The sequence below is a fragment of the Podarcis filfolensis genome, assembly GCF_964270895.1.
Source record: "Podarcis filfolensis genome assembly, chromosome: 15".
NCBI lineage: Eukaryota > Metazoa > Chordata > Lepidosauria > Squamata > Lacertidae > Podarcis > Podarcis filfolensis.
In genome coordinates, this window is record NC_139618.1 from 4,755,161 (window position 1) to 4,778,018 (window position 22,858).

At 46.5% G+C, this 22,858-nt stretch overlaps 1 protein-coding gene across 13 annotated transcripts in view; it reads left to right on the forward strand.

Moving 5' to 3' along the window:
- LOC310749992 (uncharacterized protein) overlaps positions 1 to 22,858 on the forward strand; it is a 66,186-nt gene that overhangs the window by 774 nt on the left and 42,554 nt on the right. For 2 of the 13 annotated variants that reach the window (XM_083587440.1, XM_083587441.1), the window contains exons 1-11: positions 522 to 1,754; positions 2,557 to 2,703; positions 4,782 to 4,896; positions 7,794 to 7,906; positions 10,584 to 10,758; positions 13,273 to 13,501; positions 14,934 to 15,057; positions 16,309 to 16,477; positions 17,463 to 17,641; positions 18,534 to 18,677; positions 19,992 to 20,153. In XM_083587440.1, coding sequence (XP_083443566.1) covers positions 1,623 to 1,754; positions 2,557 to 2,703; positions 4,782 to 4,896; positions 7,794 to 7,906; positions 10,584 to 10,758; positions 13,273 to 13,501; positions 14,934 to 15,057; positions 16,309 to 16,477; positions 17,463 to 17,641; positions 18,534 to 18,677; positions 19,992 to 20,153 — 1,689 coding nt within the window. In that variant the 5' untranslated portion in view covers positions 522 to 1,622. Of the gene's footprint in view, positions 1 to 6; positions 244 to 521; positions 1,755 to 2,556; positions 2,704 to 4,781; positions 4,897 to 7,793; positions 7,907 to 10,583; positions 10,759 to 13,272; positions 13,502 to 14,933; positions 15,058 to 16,308; positions 16,478 to 17,462; positions 17,642 to 18,533; positions 18,678 to 19,991; positions 20,154 to 22,858 lie in introns of those variants that run through there. The other 11 variants (XM_083587437.1, XM_083587430.1, XM_083587436.1 and 8 more) reach the window with 11 other exon arrangements.

The window sequence follows — 22,858 nt, forward strand, 5'->3', positions numbered from 1 at the left end:
CCAGAGGAGGAGGGAGGAGGAGAGCTAGGCCCGGAGGGCCCGGTCGCCATGGCAACGGGAGAGCCGGGCCTGCGAAGCGGAGGAGAAGCTGAGCGCGGCTTCCTTGAGCCCCCGTATAATAAGGCTAATAGTAATAATAGCAATAAGAGTAATAATTCTGTTTTGTTGTCCGCAGCTAAGTTCCTCTCAGAGTAAGCCCACTGAAAACCTAAGTTCCATTGCCTTCCGTGGGTTTGCTCTTGAGTACGGCTAACACCATTATTCGCCCTTTATTGTTATTATAATGCCCATTATTTTGCTGATTTTATTCCTGTTGCACATTTCTATTATCACTTGTTGCCTTTCGTTGCTGTTATCGTAGCTGCTGATCTATTACTGTATTGCCATTGTCCGCTTCATTATCTTTTTTGTTGTATTACCATCGTCAACATTGTTATGGTTTTGTTTGTATTAATTATTGTTCTTACAGCCATTATTGATTTAGGGTTGCATCCGACTAAGTTTTAACTCAAGAAGGACCAACTTGGTCATGTCCGCTTATTTCAGTGGGTCTACTCTGAGCTTGACTGATGTTGGACACGAAACCTTATTGATTATTCTACATCCCTGGCATACATTTAAAGTACTGTACTCTTTACCGATTCAACAGCCATGGAAAGTGCTGGGAAGTGTAGTTTGCTAAGGGTGCTGGGAATTGTAGCTCTGGTAGCTCAGCACCCTGAACAAACTACACTTCTCAGCATTCTTTGTGGGATGATCTATGGCTGTTGGAAGTGCTATAAGAGTGCTTTCCATGTATGGAGTAGATGTGAAATTAGTTACAGTACAGTATTGGGGTATTGCAGTCAACATCCTGTAGAAAACAAGTCAGGTTTAATGCACATTCTGTCCGAAGCAATCTCTGGGGATGGTTCCTAGATTTGCTGTATGTGCCTCTGCTTATGTACATGGACCCTCTTAGTTGCATTGGTGTCCATCTTCATAACATACACCAAGGGTTCCCCCACACACACCTTTTTGGAGCCCAAAAGGCACATTTGGAAGACTAAGAAACTGGCCTAGGTGCCACCAAACACCCATTTAATGGAAGAAGAACTGCTGGTGTTCAGATCCCCCTTCCAAACAGGTTGTTGTTGTTTAGTCGTGTCCAACTCTTCGTGACCCCATGGACCAGAGCACACCAGGCAAACAGGTAGCTCCCCCAAATAACCCAGGTACCTCCAAACAGGTACCTCCCCCAAATAACCCAGAATAAAGTAAGCAGACATCCCTCCAAAAAAAATAAACAGGCAACACTCCTTAAGAAACAATATAGCCAAAATCTCAATTAAAAGTTTTTTTAAATTGGTACGGGTGCTATGAATGTGTCTGAGGCACCATGGTGTCTGAAGGTGCTACGTTGAAAGTCTTCAAATGCATCTTTACACCTGTGTGTTAACTTTTTTTTCACCTGGCAAAGTCCTTTTTATCCAGTGCTTGGGATTGTGCTTGTAATAATTTGGACCTCAGCTCTCTTGTCTGTGTTGCAGCTTTCCCCCTCCAGTGTCATGTCATGAAGACCTTCTAACTGGAAAACTAGAAGTGATTGCATATCACTTGGGGGAGGGGGAATACTGCATGAAATGGAGAAAGAAACTGGAGAAATATCTGGACACCCAAGAACAAAATTAGACAACCATAACCAGACTTGCAGCATCTTTTGGTTCAGTGCCTGCCTACAGGAAACGCTATTGCCTGGAAAGCCATGGCATAAGGTACTAATCTTTGCTGTAAAGCTTGCACCCTCTTATTTTTTTCCTTTGCTCCTCCTTTCCTCCTCCAACAACAGCAATACCACTTACCATTTATATGGCACCTAGGATGTTCCAAAATACGTTTCTTAGCCTTTATTTTAGGTCCAGTTTCAAATTTCTTCAGGGGCCTCATTATTAGAATTGATATTATTATTGTTACATTTATATTCTAGCTTTCCTCCAAGAAACTCAAAGAACATGGTTCTCCCTATCCTTATAAGGTTCATTAAGCTGTAAGAAAGTGACTGGCCCAAAGTCACCTAGTGAACTTCATGGGTGAGTGAGGATTTGAATGCTGGTCACCCAAGTCTTAGTCCAACACTCACCACAACATCACACACTGAAGCTCGCTGGGTCTTCACCCCTCAGCCAAACTTAATTTGCTAGGCCCAATCACTGTCTGTCAGCCAAACTAACCTCACAGGGTTGTTGTGACAACTGCATGGACTATCCTTAGCTTCAGAGTTTGTTAATTAGTGACATTTTCCCTCTTGCCTTTCCTTTCAAGGAATTTATGCTCATAACAGCCCATAGTTGAGGGGGAGACTAGCCCAAGGTCATTCAATCGGCTTTACCACTGAATGAGGGTTGGGATGAGAGCAGGGAGAGAGTTGGCCCTTGTTTGACACTTGAACCACTAAACCACATTGGAGCTCAATATAGGCAAATGGAAATAATAAATTGGATTGCAAGTAATTCCTAATAACTATTGTGTGTGTGTGTGGTGTCAGTGCACATGCAAAATAACTGATGATTCTTCTAGGTTTTAGAGAGATTGGAAACTGCCTTCGCCGATGAAATAAAGGACAAGATAAGAGACCCAAAGCAAAGAAAAATGGTTTTCAATCTCCTTGGCCAGAGCTTTGTCAAAAGATATTTCAGTGACTGCCCTGTTCAGCCTGATTCACTTGTAAGTGTGTTATAAAAACTAAAGGCTAATAAGGTCACATTAAAACAATGACTTGTTGGTACAGATCCTAGTCGTGGCTAGTGTGCTGGGGCAGAACTCCAGAGCTGCCCTCCTGATATCAGTGTTGCCACAGCTTACCAATTGCTAGCCAATGCAAGGCAGTGACAAGGTCAGGACTATGCAGCCACACCAGCAAAGCCACTGTGGACATCTGCACAGCCACAACTTCGTTGCTGCTTTACCAAACCCAGCCTTGTCCAGGTGAACTATAGTGGCACCAAGGGCAGCTCTGCATCTCTGCCCCACCACACCAAGAGCCAGAACGAGAGCCTCCAGGGCTCCAGAGCTTACCCAGGGTTTGTTTTCCTTGGAATGAAAGTCCCTGGAATCTCTGGTGTCTTGAGGATATTTGGTTATATTTACACATATAAGTAAACTGAAGATGGAAGGGCTCACAGCATTTACATTCCAACATAGTTTGCTTCCCCATTACTGTAGGTTTTTGAGGAGGGTTCCCCAACACATGGGATGTGGGTGGCGCTGTGGGTTAAACCACAGAGCCTAGGACTTGCCGATCAGAAGGTCGGCGGTTCGAATTCCTGCAACAGGGTGAGCTCCTGTTGCTCAGTCCCTGCTTCTGCCAACCTAGCAGTTCGAAAGCATGTCAAAGTGCAAGTAGATATATAGGTACCTCTCCAGTAGGAAGGTAAACAGCGTTTCCGTGCGCTGCTCTGGTTCACCAGAAGTGGCTTAGTCATGCTGGCCACATGACCCGGAAGCTGTACGCCGGCTCCCTGAGCCAGTAAAGCGAGATGAGCGCCGCAACCCCAGAGTCGGCCACAACTGGACCTAATGGTCAGGGGTCCCTTTACCTCACCCCAACACATTTGTACTTGGTCAACTCTTTAGACATGTAAATAGGGTGCTTCACAAGCCCAGCTGTGGCCATTAAGTTCTGACAGTAAGATCTGTTCTACAGTGGAACTTTCTCCCTTGGGAGGTTGTGGACTCTCTCTTCTTGTAGGTTTTTAAGCAGACGTTGGATTGCCCACCCTTCAATTCCTGCATTGCAGGGGCTTGGACTAGATGACCTTTTCCAACTCTAGATTCTAGGTTTGGCCACTTCTGCAATCCCTTCTACTACCAACTCCCATCTTACAAATACAAAACCACACAGTTAGAGGGGACCCACAAACATCCAGACCAACCCATCAATCCGATAACATTACATTTGTTGCCTCTGGCCACACCCACCACTGTCATGTGACCCTTGGAATTTTGTCCAGAAGGAAATGCAGTTCTTGGGCTGAAAAATGTTCCCCAACCCTGGTTTAATGGAACACATGAAACTGCTTTATACCAGGACAGGCACCGTTAGTCTGTCTAGCAGCTTCCTTCTAAGCCAGGCATAGGCAAACTTGGCCCTCCAGGTGTTTTGAGACTACAGTTCCCATCATCCCTGACCACTGGTCCTGTTAGCTAGGGATCATGGGAGTTGTAGGCCAAAAACATCTGGAGGGCCAAGTTTGCCTATGCCTGTTCTAAGACCTGAAATGGAGGTCTTCCCCATCACATGCCAATTTCTCCTTTTACCCGGAGGTGCTGGTGACTGAATTTCTGCATGTAAAGCAGGGTCTACACTACTGAGCCGTGTCCCCTCCCCTGGTGACCAAATGGCTAAATTGAGCCCAAATCTATTTAACTAGAAAGAACTGAAATTTTACTACTGAGAAAACTTGGATATTTACTGCATCTATGCTGAAAAAAACTCAGTTTTCTTTTCTGGGAAACACCTCTTGATAATTAAGCTAATAATTCCTTTGGTTCCACTCTATAGAGTGGAGCATAGCTCAGTGACAGACCATCTGGTTTGCATGCAGGATGTCCTGATTTCAATCCCTGACAACTCCAAATAGGGTTGGGGAGAGCCTTCTCTGAACCCCTGGAGAGCTGCTGTCAAATGTTGACAGTTCTGAGCTAGGAGGATCCAGTGGCCTGACTTGGTTTTAAGGCAGTTTCCTTTGTTCCTGTGAGTTACAACAGAAAGCTAATTGTTGAAAACAACTTTCTCCACTCAGTCCTCCACAGCCATAAGTGAGAGCAACGACACAAAGCTGGAAGAAGCTACAAGAGTCTGGCTACAGAATCAATGTTTGAAAGCGGCAGAAAGTATTCACTGTCATTTTCATTCAGGTGAGTCAAGATGTTCTTTCAAAGCCTGCACACAAGCTAAGGCAATAGAAACAATCACCAAGAGAATGGATAAAACTCAGTCTTTTCCAAGCCCACTTAAGGTTCGCCTTTCAAAATATAAAGCAAAACCATGTTATCTACTGCTTGGTTCTAGGCAGAAACCTACCTTTACTTTCTTGGCATTCTTTCTTTTCTACGGGCTCTGGCCTTCCATGAACCTCATGACTTTATAAGAAATGTTAAAAAGTTGGCTTAACAATCATTGTGACCCTTGGTCCCACCTAGCCCAGTATTGTCTGCATTGACTGACAGCAGCTATCCAAGGATTCAGGACAGGGGTTTCTCCCAGCCCTACCTGGAGATGCTGAGGATTGAACCCAGGGCCTTCTGTGTGCAAGACAGATGCTCTACCACTGATCTACACCCCCCCCTGAAAGAGCATAGGAACTTAGGGAGCTATCTTACAGAGAGCCAGCCCATTGATTCACATGGCTCTCCTGGGTTTCAGATAGGGAGTCCTTTACCTTGCCCATTTTGCAGCTGATAAGACATGGCACTTGTGAGAAACAACTAAACCGTTATCTTGTTTGTTTCCTGAATCCTGAGTTTACTGTCAAAGGACAATTCGGTTTTCTTTGCAGAACCCCTACAGGAGGCAATAATTTAAGCTTGCTGAAAGCGTCGTATTATTGTGCTCATCTTTACATCAAGGCAAGGTTAAAATAGTTAATTGTGGGGGTACACTTCATATCAAGTAAGGCCAACTTTATTGATGCCGTGATCTACAGAAATAAACCACAGAAAAAGTCCAAATTGGCAAACACTTCCACAGTGGGGCTTCATCCATATTCAGTGTCACTTAGTAGAGACCGTGGCCTTGATTCTCCCACCCCTATACACAGCACACCAGGGCTGCATGCCTCCTGGCCAGAGAATTGTCAGTCATCCTGATCAGCTGTTTGGTGGGAGAGAAGTGAAGAGGGAATTAAATCTAGCCCATTGCTCCCCTTCTGAAACAGCTGATTAGCATGATTGCCTATTATGTGGCGTGGGCTTTTCATGCAGTTCCTAATCCAGCTAGGTGTTTGTGAGTGGAATCTTGATTTTGAGTGCCATCCTATCCATGTCTACTCCAAAGTTAGTCCCCCCCATTGAGCTCAATGTGGCATACTCCCAAATAACTAGGTGTGTAGGACTGCAGCCTTAGGCATTGAACTCATGCCTGGATTATGGCAACTGGGCATGTGTGTGTGTGTGTGTGTGTGTGTGTGTGTGTACACATATTATTTCCCACTCTATACCTAGGGCTCAGGATGAGTTATAAATGCACTTTACTCAGAGAGCCATCAAGCCAATATCCTTTATGAGGAGTGATTTTGAACCCAGTCTGTTATGACTGCTGTCTTCCCGCAAATTCTTTTCCCTCGTGGCGATGTTATTGTGTGGTTTAATTTTTAAAAATGAGTCAATGAAAGGGGGCCGGGGGGGCGGGAAATGGACAGGGAAACCTATTTGACTTGCAATATCCTTGCTGCGTGAGCTTTGAAGTAATTACAATTTGTACTGGAAGAAGTCCTGCTGCTTCCAAATTGACTTTGCATTGTGGGAAACCTGAAAAATATTGTGCCGTCTAGTTCTGCCAGAGAGCAAAAAAATAGAATAAAAAAATTAGATGATTGCACAGCCCGTCGTCTTTTTTATTATTATTTTTTCAGCGTATCGCCTCAGATTAGTTTGCATGTGAAAAAGACATCTGTTTCCTTTCATGTTAATAATATCGCTGTTTTCAAAGGAGGTGGGGGGAATGCTTTAAAAAAAGTTGAAAGATCAGTTCTGTATTCTTGACACACAGAAAACTTCCCATTTGCTTTACTGAGAGTTCCCAAAGGAGCCTTGGAAGGATTTAAAAGGCAGGGTGGGTCAATACCAATATTGTAAATGCCTTTCCCCCCGCCTCCTTGAGCAATTGGAAGCTAGGGGGTCAGTGTCTTTTGAAAGAGAGAGAACAGGAGACTTCTGACATGTGTGTTTCGTTATGTGTCTTGATTTACAGCAAGACTGGGAAACCCTTTTTCAGTCCAAGGTGAAAACTACGGGGGCCCAGTGGGAACATTCCATCATTGGGTGGAGCCCAAAAGTGGGCAGGGCCAGACCCCAAAGTGAGTGTGGCCCAACAAGCCGTTGGGCTCCATGCTTTCCATTCCACTAGCCAACCATATCTGAGGGAGAGGGTATCACATAGTCAGGATGCTGGAATGAAGAATACCCTCTCCTGAGTAGCTGCAATTATACACCCTTAACGCACAAACACAATAACACAAAACACTTAACATCTCCTTAACACACAGTCCCATGTGTGCAATCATTTGCAAATGCCACGAATTGCAACAGGATGAGGAACGGAGAGCGAGTGGACATGCAGGTGGTGCAAGCGAAATCAGCATCAAGTCAGCTAAAAAGCAAGCCATTTGCTCTTGGAGCAGGCTCCTCGATGGCTTCTCCTTCTCATCCACCTGCCAAACCCAGGCAGTTCTGCTTTATTCGCTTGCCTGCATTCAGATCAGCCAGCCTGTTCCTGTCAAATTGTGCCCAACAGCTGAGGTGTGCCACTGTCCCAGATTTCCGCAGCTAGTAGCCACCAGCCATGAAAGGCAAGTGCCTCCACTTCTTTCTAAAGCAGGAGGGGTAGGGAATCTGTGGTTGTCTAGCTGTTTGGGTGCTCCAGTTGCCATCAGCCCCTGACAGCATTGCCCAATGGTCAGGGGTGATGGGAGTTGGAGCCACAGGTTGCCCCACTTGTGTTCTACAACAAGCAGGTAAGCTGGATGGAAGGAGGTTATCACAGCCACACCCCGTGTTTCATAAATGAGTAGAGATTTTAACTTTCTGTGGAGCAGGTGCTGAGGCAGCCAGTCTGGCTCCTGAGATGGTTCATTTTCTTGATGACGTCTACAGTGTTGTAATAGCCGAGATGGAGTTGCTGTTGGCCACCTGTGGAGCCCGTCGCAAGGTAATAAATGCATTTTCCCTGTTCTGCTGATGATACTGCTTTTAAAATGTGTGAAGCATTTCTAAAATCCCAGATTTGGGGTATGTGTGCAAGGAGGGGCCTGTATCTCATGAGAGAATTACAATGTTCCCCACCACCCAGGGCTGTTTATCAGTGAGGGCTGGGCCACCCTGGGTCAGTGCTGGGGGGGGGGGAGAGTTTCCCCCCCTATTTCCCTGTGGTCTTCAATTGCTGCATCCTTCCACTTCTGTGGAAGAAAGTAAGTCCCAATGGAACCTAAATAGAGATAGATATATCTGACTGATTCCTCTGCTCTCACCATCTCATTTCTCCAAGCTTATTATTATAAGACCTTGAGAAAAATAATTAGTATTTCTCCTGTATGAAATGTTGCCCAACACACATGTTTTTCTTGGCAAGCAACGTCTCATGATCTAACACATTTTATTCATTACTTTCACTAATATATGCATTTTTATTCTTTCCCCTCATGCAGCCTTTTTTTTTTTTTGTACACATTGGTTGGAGAATTGAATCACAAAATTCAGGAAAACGTGAATTTTGAAAGATAGCTCTCTTTTGGTCCTCATATTGTTTTGGAGAGTGAGAATTATTTTTGATTGATTGAATTTACATCCCGCCCTTCCTCTCCAAGGAGGAACAGATATAGAAATAAAAAACAATAAGCAGAAACCTTCTAAAGCAGGTTAAGGCGTTCCAAAAACGATTACAATTGAAAGCATTATTCCATCCAGTGATCTTGAGCTTGCTGGGAATGATATTCTCCAGCCACCAAATGCCTGGATAAACAGGAATGCTTTCAAACTCCTCCTGAGAGTTAATAGAGATGGAGACAGGTGTACCTCATTAAGGAAGGCGTTCCACAACCAATGAACCACCACTGAAAAGGCCCTGCCATGCATCAGCATCAACCAGGCAGCCTCTGATGGCGGCAGCACCAACTAGGCCTTATCTGCCAATCAAACTGTCCAAAACGTTTGGTATTGGGGAAGGCACTCTTTTGGGTACTTGTGTCTCAAGCCATTTAGGGCGGGTGGCACTGTGGGTTAAACCACAGAGCCTAGGACTTGCTGATCAGAAGGTCGGCGGTTCGAATCCCCGCGACAGGGTGAGCTCCCATTGCTCGGTCCCAGCTCCTGCCCACCTAGCAGTTCAAAAGCACGTCAAAGTGCAAGTAGATAAATAGGTACTGCTCCGGCAGGAAGGTAAACGGTGTTTCCGTGCGCTGCTCTGGTTCGCCAGAAGTGGCTTAGTCATTGTCAGGGAACTGCCATCGGGAGAACTGGAGAGGAAGGGGCTCACAGAGGCTGGCAGAGACTTGTCAGCTGAGGAGGGAACCAGCAGGGGGAGAGAGGCAGTTCCAAGGGATAGTGAGTCGGAGATATGGCGCAGAGACACCTCCAGCAGCAACAGCGGGGAGGTTTCAGGACCTCCCATAGGGACGCCCACTCCCCGCCGGAAACTATCGCGTCGAGAGTCCAGAAGGCGCGTTTCCGTTAAGGAGCTTTTATGCTGGAAGAAGTTCCGCAAACGCCCACTGTCAGATTCTGCCAGCGACTGACGGAGCCATGCTTATGGGGCTCCGTTACAGACAGAGGTTTGTGCACTCAGCCAAACTCTGAGGGACTAGGAATTTCACGCACAAGCAGCTAATCATCCCATCACAGTCATGCTGGCCACATGACCCGGAAGCTGTACGCCGGCTCCCTCGGCCAATAAAGTGAGATGAGCTCTGCAACCCCAGAGTCAGCCACGACTGGACCTAATGGTCAGGGGTCCCTTTACCTTTATGCTAGTACTAATTTAGCTCAGGAGCTCACAGGAGGCCAGGCCAGTGCTTTCAGGACCGGTGTCACATGGTCCCATTGAACTGCCCCATTTATCCCAAGGTAGGTTCTCATTAAAATCCTAACTGAGCTTATTCCCACCCTCAAAAAAACCCTAGCTCCCTTTACCTAGCTTTAAGTGTGTTTAATGATCCTATGAAAACAAAGAAATAATAGTAACCTTGGCCTGTTAATAAACATTCTTTCCATAATGGTGTAGTTCATTTTTATCCCAGTTTTCTAATAAAAGAATCAAGTGGCTTGCGATAAAAATAAATGATGATGAGCCATAAAGCAATAGATCATTAAAAGTAAAAGTAAAACATTAATACACAGAGCAGATGAAAGAAGTTGTCTTGACTCATCACAATGACAGTGTGTGTCATCAGTGATACTTGGTGGGGGGGAAATCTTGTTTTTTGGAAAATTTCCAATTTTTTCTGTGGAAAATATTCTGTTTTATAAGTTATTTAATAACAATTAATGGGTGTCAACTGCAAATACAGTGGTACCTCAGGTTACATACGCTTCAGGTTACAGACTCCGCTAACCCAGAAATACTGCTTCAGGATGAGAACAGAAATCGTGCTCTGTCGGCGCGGCGGCAGCAGGAGGCTCCATTAGCTAAAGTGGTGCTTCAGGTTAAGAACAGTTTCAGGTTAAGAAGGGACCTCCGGAACGAATTAAGTACTTAACCCGAGGTACCACTGTAAATACTAGGCATGTTTGACAGTTTTTAAAAAGTGTACTTTAACTGTTTGGCATGGCTGCAGCCTTAGTTAGTAGCCTCACCAAACTACAATGATTGACAGCAAATTCTATCTTCATAGGCACATCCCGAAGGAAGTGCGCAAGGAGGTAAAGCTTTATGTAAACTGCCCCAGTCATCAAGGGACTCGGGAGAAACTTCCATGGTTCTGCAGAGGCCTAAATCCATTGAGAGTAAAGACATTTGTCTAGTCTTATCTGAAAGACCAGCTTCTCAAGTCAGTGGAAATGGAAAAGGTACCAGCTTTGCATTCGAAATTCTAAAAGTGAGGCTTAAACCTGTGTATGAAAAATTTGTTCAGCCCAACATGTTTCATTAAAAATCTCTGGAAGCTGCCTTGTATCAAGTCATATCAACATCAGTCCATCTAGCTGACAAGCAATACCACGCCAATATTTCCATCTCCTCCCAGGAGATGCCAGGGATCGAATTTGGGACATTTCACATAATATAAAGAATGGTCACATCCATACCATCCATTTAAAGCACCCTGCTCCCCCCATTTAATCCTGGGAACTGTGGTTTCTTAAGGGTAACTGGGAATTGTAGTTTATGCCTCACACAGCTACATTTCCCAGAATTCTTTGGGGGAAGCCATGAGCCTTAAATCCAATTCAGACGTATGGTGTAGATGGGACCATAATGTGAAAACAAGGGCCAGATCAGGTGAGATGGTGGAGATCTGCGATTTGATCTCCTTTTAAAAAAAATGTAGGTAGGGAACAGCCACCACCAATGACTTGGACCATATAGCAGGGGGAAAGATTTGGTTTGGGACCACAGCATTGGGGAGTTAACCCTTTCTCCACTGGTGCTGTTTTCCTGATGAAAATTCCCCCTCCAGCTCCTTGGTCCCCATCCAAATTGGGGGCAGGGGGAGGTCACTAGTGCTTTCCCCACAAAATGTAGAGGAATGGGAGAGCCAGGCATTATGGCTCCCTATCATTTTTAGTAGTTTGGTCATTGTACACATGTTACATGTGTTAACTTCAAAACCATTAGGCGTACACACCTAAAAGCTCTGAATGAGCGAATCATCTCCAAATCGGATATCAATGATTAATTCACACTACATCTGCTGTGTGTGTGCGTTTGTTTGTCTTCCACTGAAAGAAAGAAGCCAGATCCGCTTTGAAAGGTTTGTTCCCCCCCCTTTACAGAAACATAAGAAACATAAAAAGCCCTCCACTTCAAAGGTACCCACAAGTGTTTGCTTTCATAGCACTAAGAGCTAATAGAAGTTATTCCCCTCCTCCCTTCAGCTGATACAGAGTGTCTTCATCTTTTACCCATTCAGACTAAAAGCAATTCGGTACACTGGTGCACCCACCCAAGCGCGCTGTAAGCGAGGCTTAATTTACTGTGGCGTATGTGTCACTTTCCAAAATAATGCCACTCTGCCAGCTTGTTTTCAGCATAGTCCCATGAGCCTTTTTAGCTCCACAGCGCTGGAGTATTTTAAATATTTTGAATCAAGGAAGCCGGATAGTTCAGTTGTGAAGTATGCACAAGTTGTATTAAAAACTGGGAGAAAGCGGCTGAGCAGGGTGGCTGGGTTGGTGGGAGAACAGGTAACAAATAAGCACCTAAGAAAACAGAAAGCTCTCCAAAGTCTCTTGCATTGGAAAAATAATTTCAACATCCTAATGGAATGCCTGCAATTCAGAGAGCCACTTCTGATGTGCTAGCAGCCAGTGGGCATTTTGACTTTCTTCTTCCCTCTCTTGACGCTCCTTCTCTCCAACATGTTCCAAACCACTTTTGATACTTCGTGCAGTTTCAGAAGTGGTTTGCTGTGCGGTATCATGCGGCTGCTCTGGCTCGGTTCTTTGGATCCTGGCTGACACACAGATATACGGGTATACAGCTATCAGAGCAAAACATAAGAACATAAGCAGAGCCTGGCTGCTGGATCAGGCCAAGGGTATTCTCCCTACTTGTGATTCCCAGCAACTGGTTCTCAGAAGCACACAGCCCCCAACAGTGGAGGCGGAACATAGAGTCATGTGACACATTAAAGAACAGAGTCATGTGACACTTTAAAGACGGACGCATTTTTAGAATCCTGGACTTGCGACAAAATTTAGTCCATCATTTGTATGTGCGATCTTGGTGGATCCAAATAAATAAGGCTCCTGGGTCCTTATTGGCATGCATTGATTTCCAGACATGTTTAAATTGTAGGTCCAAAATCAGTGCCTGTTGTTGTTCAGTTTATCTCTTTGGTTTTGTGTTTATTATTTACTTATAGCATTTGTAACCCTGCTCTTCAGCCAAAAGCAGTCTCAGAGTGACTTACGTACCAGCCAAACAAGACAGTCCCTACAGTCAATAGGGAGATAGATACACAAGGGAGAAGGGACAGGGAGAGGGGAGTGGAAAACCAGGACCAAAACTCAGGCACCAGTTTGTAAACCGTTTGTTCCTATAATGACCAGCAGGCCCAGATCAGGGGCAGGAGGTGTCTGACGGAGCTGGGCTTCCAGCAGACCTGATGGAATGCGTTCTATGGCTTCCCATCTCTCCCACGGAGGCAGCCTGATGGAATAGCTGCCCCTGGGTGACAGCTGAGGGGAGAGGAGGCCTGGTGGGGCTGGCCTACCACAGTAGAGCTTATCTCTGCCTCCCTGCTCCCCGACTTGCTGGAGTGGCTGCTCCCAAATGATGAGCTGGGGTGGAAGGTAGTACTAACTTCCCTTTCCTTGACTGATTAGGAGTCACTTTTTAAAAATTACGTCTGTTCTTTTCAGACTTGCAGTTGCATATCAGACCTGAGCTACACCCCCCTGTTCTTAGCTGCCCAGAGAGCGATTTATTAGGCGATTTGCTCTGTGCCATAGTCTCTCGAGGTTCCGAGAACATGTCAGCGGCGTGTGAAAGTCTTAGTGGGAAACTGCTTCCAAGGACACTCCGGCAGTTCATTTGGATTGATAAACTCCTGAGAGCCAGCTCTGGAAGCCCGCAAACCAAAGAACTCATGTAAGTATCTCCGGGAGTGCAGCTGAAGAGGGGGAAGACAAGTTCCTGACCGCTCCCCTCCCTATGTTAATGAAGCAGGGGCTGCAATTCAGCGGCGGAGCACGTGCTTAGCGTGTAGAAGGCCCCAGACCCAATGCTCACCAAAGGAGCCTGAGTATTACGCTAGGAAAGACGTCTGTGTCCCGGAATGGCTCCTGGCCGCAAACGCTCTCAGCAGGGGCTGTGAGAAGAGCCATCCATGGTGGTGACCAAACCTGTGAGACAAGGCTTGTCACAGCAGTAGAGTCGGCCATTGCTGGTGCTGTGAAGGCATAGATGTGTTCTGGTCTGATGCGAGATCCCATGGGGGGAAAGCAGGAAGTCTGGTTGCATTCTGCAGAACCATGGACAGCTCTGAGTGACCAACTTGCTCCAACAGAGACAGGCAGCAGGCTTAGGCCTTTTGTGCCTCTACCTCCCCAGACTGCCTCCTCCATTCTCCACACCCTTGAGAGAGTGTCAGAGTCTTAAAGAGCCAACCCTCTAGCCTGAAGGTGGGCACCCCTTCATTCCACAGCCTTCCTCCTGGTGCTCCGCTGCCCCTGTCAGACTGGTGATGTGCAAGGGGGGGCACCTAGTTCTTTATGTTCAGGGTAAGGTGTCCATGAGGGCCCAGACTCTGGCCCTATAAGCCCTAGTGGTCAGGGAGTTTCTTCTGGAAGGGACCTCGAGGGTCATTTACTCTAACCCCCTGCAATGCAGGAATCTCAACTAAAGTTTCTGTCAGATGTGTGTGCAGGAGCCAGGCCCTGTGACCAATAGGACTTTGCAGGACTGGGACCTTCCTAAGTTAGTTCTGAAGAGGCAAGTCGCAGCCTCACAGGAGAGGCCGATTGGTAACTCACAGCACCTGGTGGCAAGAGCTGGGAAGGGTTATAAGGTCAGCATTTCCCTTCAGCTCTTTGCCACAGCAACACATTTCCTGCCTTGCTGCATTTGGCTTCTTGCTTCCTGATCCTTGAACCTCGGCTTCTTGACTCCCAGCTCTCTGACCCTTGGACTCTTGGCTTCCTGACTCCTGGCTTCTGGACCCCCGTTCCTCCTCCCACCCCGCCATCTTGCCCCAGGTCCTGACGTCCCCTGCTGGGACTTTGATTGCCCGTGAACCGGACTGTGACAGTTTCCATGACAGATGGCCACCCAACCTCTTCAACTTAAAGGCCTCCAAGGAAGAAGCGCCCACAAGCTCCTGAGGGAGTCCATTCCACTGTCAAACAGCTCTAACTGTCAGAAAGTTCTTCCTGTTGGTAGGGTTGAATAATCTGTCTTGAAGATTTGATCATTGCTTCTGCTTTCTGGCACTTTGAACTCCGCTTCTGGCTCCTTTCAATTAAAAAAAAATTTAGTCCTGAGACCTATTTAAAAAAACCCAAAACTATAAAATCCATCCTAGGGCTACTGAGAGAGACGCCAGAGAGGACTTTGGGCAAACTGTAGCATGGCGGATGGCGGAACTGAATCTCCGAAGTGCCACACGATCACCTCTTTCAGGTCTTATTGAAAATGCAGTTGTTGAGGTGAGTTGAAGGACCCCGACAGTTACAGGCAGGCACACCCTAATATTTCAAAAAACGTGGGATTGTGGTGAGGAGGAAGAGGGTACGGAGCAGCAACCCAGTTCCCTCAACTTCCATGACTCAGTGGGAAGCTGTGGGGCAGCAGGGAGAGGAAGCAGACAGAGAGAGATGCAGGCAGAATAAAAAGGCTGGAATGGACCTGCAGTTTCTGCCTACGCCTGTCTCTGGGAGTGTTTCCAGCAGTGGCCTGACCTGGTGCTACTATTCGTATATAGAGCTCATAATGGCTTGGGACCAGTTTACCTGCAAGATCACCGTACCCCATATGTGTCCATTTAACCACTTCAGTCTGCTGACCAGCACTGTTACAGATGCCATGATACTCATTCTGCATTTGTTAAGAAGTCAGTCTTTTAGTGTGGCAAGGACACTCACTCTGGAACCCCTTGCCTATCAGGCAGGCAGCCGCACCATAGTGCTTTTGATGCCGGCTTAAGGCTTTTTTTGTTTAGGCAAAGCCTATCCAGACATGTAGAATGTTGGGTTGTTTTTTTTTAATCTGGTTGTTGTTTACTGTTGATTTTAAATATTTTTGGGAATGTTTCAAATACAGTGGTACCTCAGGTTACATACGCTCCAGGTTACGGACTCATTAGCTAAAGTGGTGCTTCAGGTTAAGAACAGTTTCAGGTTAAGAACGGACCTCCGGAACGAATTAAGTACTTAACCCGAGGTAGCACTATAGCTGGTTTAAACTGTTTATACTGATAATTTTATTGTTCTTTTTGCTTTGATGCTTTTTTTTTTAATCGGCAAGTGGCATATAAATTTTGTAATTTAAGTAAATACCTTGACTTGCTGGGGATAAATAATTGATTTAAAAACATTGAAAAACCACTTTAAAAAATATATATATATAAGTTGTGTATAACCTGGGATAATTGAACCTGGCATCTTCTGCATATGAAATCTACGCTCTACCGTGGAGTTGCTGTCGTTATTATTATATTTACTCAAGGCGGCTTACGTATAAAGCGACAACTGCTAAAATCCTAGTTATGGCCCCTTAGTTCCTGCTATGGGCTTATTTAGAAGGACTGTGTTACAACACCAAACACACTTTCAGCTGTTAAAACTGAGAAGTTTTGTCCTATATTCACTTGAGTATTTTCACTCCCATGCTGTTCTCACTGCTACATGCCAAAAATACAGCATTTCTCCCCCTGCCACCCACCTAATTTCTTCCAACAGAAATATAGAAGCGTTCCCTGCATGCGTCTCTTTGCTACAAACGAGCAGGTGATTTTGGAGACCAGCAAAAGCTTAAACGTCTTGTATGTTTTCAACGGCACCTATGACCCCTACCTCATCTACTGGCTTTTCCCTCTGCAAATGGCATTTAAACAAACAGCGCCAAGAGGTAAATCATTTACTGCCCAAAATGACTGCAGGATTTCTGTTGTTCCTCCATGTGCAGGTGTTATGGCTTCATCTGTTGGTAGGTCTCTTGGGTGATTTGAAGCGTTACATTATTAAATTTATATCCCACTCTTCCTCCCAAGGAAGTCCAGGGTGGCAAACAACAAGAGATAAAATGATAAACAAAAAAATCTTAAATACAATTGTGATACAGACTTGGAAAGATCCCCAAAAGGCCTGTTGAAAGAGGAAGGTCTTCATTAGGCACCAGAAGGACAACAGGGATGTTGCCTATCTGATATTCAAGGGGATTCAAGTAGATCAGGGAGGATCCCAAAAGTTTAGCAATGGCAACAACAACATGAATGTCCTCTAAAATTATAGTCCTGAAATGAAGAAAGCCATGGCGTTGGAATCTGGGAGGTGGAGTATTTCTGGGGTAGGTCTTCATACGGAAGGATTGTGATCTCAGTTCAGTTTTGGTACTCAAAACTATTTCCTGGGCTTGGAAGTATTTAATTTAATTCTAATTGAATACTTTTAGCACCTAGGTTAGGCTGACGAAGAATGGCTAGGTAATACAAGAATTACAGAAACCTGCTAGACCAGGAATTGGGGAATATTTTTCCTGTTGGCAGGTGGGGGGGGGGTAGAGTTGGTGGTAGTTGGGACACAAGCCAAAAGTGGGAGCGCTTCTCCTTTTCTCCCTCTTTGTGCCACCCCTTTTTCATACTTTGACACCCATTCTCTGTCTCTGTCTCTCTCTCTCTCTCTCTCCCTGCCAACCCCCTTTTCACATTCTCTTTTCTGACACTACCTTTCTCTATCTTGCTCATCTCTTTCTGCCACCCCTTTTCTCTATCTGCCACAGCCTTTTCGCTCCCACCCAACTTGGTGATTGAAATGAGCTACCATGCAGGCGGGGTGGGGGGGAAGTATCTTATAATATATAAAGGTTGACATGATTGCTTTGATTTTAATTGTAGCAGAACACCCCTATGAATTAGCCATGTACCTGCATTCTCTACACCAGAACCTATTTCCAACTTGGGGGGAACTCTTTGTAACAGCGGAGTCAGTGATGAGCCTTCTGGAGAGAGAAGATGCTGAATTCTTTGCTCACCTTCATCGCGCTTTCAAAAAGAATGTCACAGTTGACCCTAAGGTACCTATTTATTTATTTAAGATATTTATTTGCTGCCCTTCATAAAAAGATTCCAGAGCAATGTACAATAGCATGAATAAAATTAGATAAAAATACAGTTTTGAAGTAAGGGACGCAGGTGGCTCTGTGGTCTAAACCACTGAGCCTAAGGCTTGCCAATCGGAAGGTTCAAATCCCCGCAACAGAGTGAGCTCCTGTTGCTGGGTCCCTGCTCCTGCCAACCTAGCAGTTCGAAAGCACGTCAAAGTGCAAGTAGATAAAGAGGTACCGCTCCGGCGGGAAGGTAAACGGTGTTTCTGTGCACTGCTCTGATTTCACCAGAGCGGTTTAGTCATGCTGGCCACATGACCTGGAAGCTCTACGCCGGCTCCCTCGGCCAATAAAGCGAGATGAGCGCCGCAACCCCAGAGTCAGTCACGACTGGACCTAATGGTCAGGGGTCCCTTAAAATGATATAGCTAAAAAATAACAGCGATGTAAAACAAACAAACAAAAACACAACCAAAAATGGAGCCCTCTCTGCCCAGCAGCAGTGGCAGCAGTTCTTTATGGAGCCCGCCAGGCCCTGGCCTAGGCCAGGTGGTGAGTGGCAGGACTGGGGCCCCCAGGCACTCAGCAGGGGAGTCCTGGGCCCATCAGGTAAGAAAGGGGTGGGGTATCACAGTTCAAGGACACATCCTACTGAAGAAGAACAAAAGAAAGAACAGGCCCAATGTGGTCTAAGGAGGGCCAGGCAGGGAATCCCAGAGGGCCTTAGGTTCCCTCAGATTTTATGCCTCAGATTCAACAGGCCAATTGGAATGGAAAGTGCTCCATGCTTGTAGAAAGTGAAGAATGGGGAGGACCCGCCATTATTCCACCACAAATGCTATGGTTCCTTCCCCTCTTTTAGGATTTCCTGGTGGAATTGATGCTTCAGGAAAGAGGGAGAGCTCAAGGGATCTTCGCGTTTGAAAATGGATTCCCATCAAGACAAAACGGGACCAAAGAAATACTGGCAAGCCCGGTGGTTTTCCTTAGGAAGTGGATGGGAGAGGTAAAAACGAAGAAGCCAGCAAATCCCTTTTTGGTAGAGTGGGGAGCTTGTCAAATAAATTGTTTGCCTGGCCACCCTTTACAACTGAAAAATTTACTGAGGTGATCAGAATATGTCGCAGAATCCTGTTAGCCACCAGATTTTAGACCCCGTGGAGGAGATTTCTCATGAAGTTGTGTAATGTTTCTGGAGTGTGTCTGCAGCACCAGCTTACAGCCACAAGGGGGCTCTCCTGCAGCTACAGCCATGCTGCTGTGTCCAATGTGTGCTCTGGCTCAGTGGATTCCAAATTCCTGTTCTTCAGCTAGTGTTATGGAAGAAGAGGGGAGAAACTCCTTCCCACCTTGACCAGCCTGTCAAGGAGCCCCTAGCTGCAGAGAGGACAGATTCTATGGCAGCGATTTCCATTGTGCTTATAGAAAGTGGCTAATGTGTCGTGAAAAATGAAATAAATCATTAAAGGCTCCTGTGAGGCTCCTCCACCAAAGGGAGGCTGCTCGCTGTGTCTCTGCATGATTTACTGCTCTGGCAAGGTAAGATGTTCAAGCTGGAGCCTCACAGGGGCAGGGTTCAAATGTTGCTTCAGCACCAGACTGTGCCTTAAATAGAACCGCAGCTCAGTTTGGGTGGCTCTCTCTACCTGCAGTGAGATAAGCCTCTCTTGTTTAAGCCTAGCTTGCTTCAGCAGCTGTTGACTCATGCTAGTGGCCACTGCTGAGGAATGGCTAATCCTGCTACCTCTCAGCATTTTGTGTGATTGGATCAGCGAGTCACTCCTCATGCACAAACACAGAAGAAATTACCCAGCTGCAGAGGGGTCTTCCCAGTTCATCTCTGCGTGATTCATTCCTCTAGCCTCCCCTCCTTCCAATTTGCCTTTGTTAGGTGAAGGTAACTGTGCCCTGACTTTGCATCAGTTGTGATTGGATCACAGGACAGCAGAATTACTTGCCTTTTGAGGAAGCTGCCTGTTGTGTCTCTGTAAGAATCACCGCTCTGGTTCCCAATCAGCTTCCGCTGGAATTATGTGATTCCTTCCCATCTTAACATCATATGCAACTTGGAATGTTAATGTCCATCTTGCTCTTGCAGAGAAGCAGGGGAGTTAATTGCCTTTGGAGTGAAGAGTGACTTACGCAGAGTGGGATTGCCTCCTGTTCGGATGGGTCATTCTTGTGCTCACACATTCTGAAAATAAACCTCTTTTGCAATGCCCTCCTCCAGTGTAGCTTTAGAAATAAAATGGTGCCTCGGGTATCATGCATTGGGGAGACACTGGCACCAACATAAAACTGGCTTTCCTGTCTCGCACAGGGGTTTGTCAGTGTTCTGAACTTGCCTGCTGTCTTGTTGATCTGGGACCAGTTATTCATGAAAGACTGGAGCCTGCATGTGATGCAGAATTTCTGTGTCTCCATCCTTCTGTTATTAAAGGAGTCGTTCATGGCAGCTGATGACTACCCAGCAGTTCAACAAGTGTGTATTAGCTTGCTTTCTATTTGGGGGCTGCAGTTGGATGGGGGGGGGAGGGAAAGAATCCAGTGGCGTAGCGTGGGGGTGCAGGGGGGGCCGGCCGCACCGGGCGCAACATCTGGGGGTTAGGGCAAATCCACGGGTTAGGGGGCGCAAATTACTTGCCTTGCCCCGGGTGCTGACAACCCACGCTACGCCACTGAAAGAATCTGGAATTTTGATTTCTTGCTCATATTCTTCCTCTTACTGGCTTCCCCTTCCTTTCTTCTCTCTATACATTGCAATAATAAAAAACAAAAGAACAGCCAGTGGACCACCTAGTCCAGCTTCCTGCTCTCACAGTGGCCCCCCAGATGCCTGTGGGAAACCCACAAACAGGATCTGAGCGCAAGCGCACTGTCCTCTTTTGAGGCTTCCAGCAACTGGTATTCAGAAGCATCATAGAACATAGCCATCATGGCCCGTAGCCACTGATAGGGCTGCATGGAGAAGTATTCTCTTTTATCCATGTGCCACAACCTCAAGCATCAGCCAGGACTCGGGTCTGACACAGAGGCGGTGCACCATCCAGGCAGGTCTTTGGAGCAGAAGTCTTGTGCTCAGGTCCTACTTGCACTTGGGGCTTCTGGTTGGCCGCTGTGAGTACAAGGATGCTGGACTAGATGGGCCACAGGCTCTTCCTATGTTATTAAGCTACAGAGGTGCTGAGTACAGGCCCCCAAATTGGGAGCCCCTGGAGACAGCAACCTCAAACTAGGATGCCATGAGGCAGCAGCACTTCATGAGCCAGATTTTTAATGGGACCGCCTCTCCTGGTATGCCCCGCAGAGGACCTTAAGGTCCATGAATAACCATAGTTAAGAGGTCCCGGGCCCTAAGGAAGTCAGACTATCCTCCACCAGCGCCAGGGCCTTTTCAGTGATGACTCCGGCCTGGTGGAATGCTCTGTCACTTGAGACTAGGGCCCTTCAGGATTTAACCTCCTTCTGTCGGGCCTGTAAGACAGAGCTATTCCGTCTAGCCTTTAATCTGAATTCAGCCTGATCTTTTATTTCCCTTCCCTTCTCTTCCCTCCCCCTCCCCTTTTATAAAGATTACCCGCTCTGAGACCCCACAGCTAATTCTACCCTGGCCTCCTTGCTGGCCCAAGTACGACTAATTCAGCCATCTAGCCCTGGTGATTATCTGTAATGGTTATATGGGGTTGCTCGTGCGTAAGTTGCCGCCACTCCTGGCTAGGTTGCCTGGTTAAACCTTTTCCTGGCTGGACAGCCCTTCACTTTGTGGCTGTTTCAGTCGCTAGCAGAATCCGTCAGTGGGCGTTTCTTGAACTTCTTCCAGCAAAGAAGTTCTTTGACGCCAAGTCTACGCCTACTTTCCCTGCACGGAAGTCTTCTGCGCAGGGTGGGTGTGGGTAGCGGAGGACCCATGCTCTCCCCGCTGGTCTCTGGCGAGGAGTCCTGGAGCCCCCTCGCCGATTCCCCCATCTGCCCCCCTTTATCCCTGGTGTTACGCTGATTTCCTTCCCCAGCCGATGAGCTCCCTCTCTCCCTGCTGGGCCCTTCTCCAGCATCGCTTGGGAGCCTTGCCTCCACCTCTGGCTCCGATGTCAGTTCCCTGACATTATCTAATGCTTATTTCCCCTAAATTGATTTCTGAATTTTGAATTTTATTGTTATTCATGTTTTTATACTGTATTTTATGCTGCTTTTACAATTAAGTGTTCTAAATTTGTTGTTAGCCTCCCTGAGCCCGGTTTTTGAACCGGGAAGGGTGGGGTATAAATAAAAATTTATTATTATTATTATTATTATTATTATTATTATTATTATTATTATACCTTCAAAGAGCCTACCCCCTCTACACCAGGGGTCTTGGGCTCCCTAGTGCCTGCTCCTCATTGCTGACAATGCACAAAGTAGAAATGGATGGGGAAGCAAGGGGGTGCTAAGTTCTGGGCCAGAGGACACTTCCTCGAGGAGGGTGGAGCTTAAGAGGGATAAAAGGTAAAGAGACCCCTGACCGTTAGATCCAGTCGCAGACGACTCTGGGGTTGCGGCGCTCATCTCGCTTTACTGGCCAAGGGATTTGAATCTCACTTTACTGGCCGAGGGATTTGAACCGCTGACCTTCTGATCGGCAAGCCCAAGAGGCTCAGTGGTTTAGACTACAGCACCATCCATGTCCCTCCCTTAAAAGGGATAGTCTGGCTCAAAGGAGACAAAAGGTCTTCCTTGGAACCAGTTGCCAACTTGGAGCTGTCTGAGGTCCTGAAGGCTCCAGTGCAATTCAGCTGGATCTGCCAGCGTCATGGGCTCCTGCTGGAGTTACAGCCCTGGGGAAGGGCTGTCACCCATAGAATCATAGAACTGTAGAGTTGGAAGAGATCAAGGCAATCATTTGGCCAACTCCCTGCAATGCGCGAATATTTCGCCCAATGTGGGGCTGGAACCCACAACCCTGAGATTTAAGTGTCTCATGCTCTACCGACTGAGCCATCGCTCAATGGCAGATCATCTGCTTTGCATGCAGAAGGTTACAAGTTTAATCCCCAACATCTCCAGGCAGGGCTGGCTGAAACCCCAGAGAACCACTGCCTGTCAGTGTAGACAGTACTGGTCTAGGTGAACCCAATGGTCTGACTTATTATAAGAAAGTTTCCTATGTTTCTGTGTTGTTCCTGTGTCAGATGAGGATTTGGGAGACCT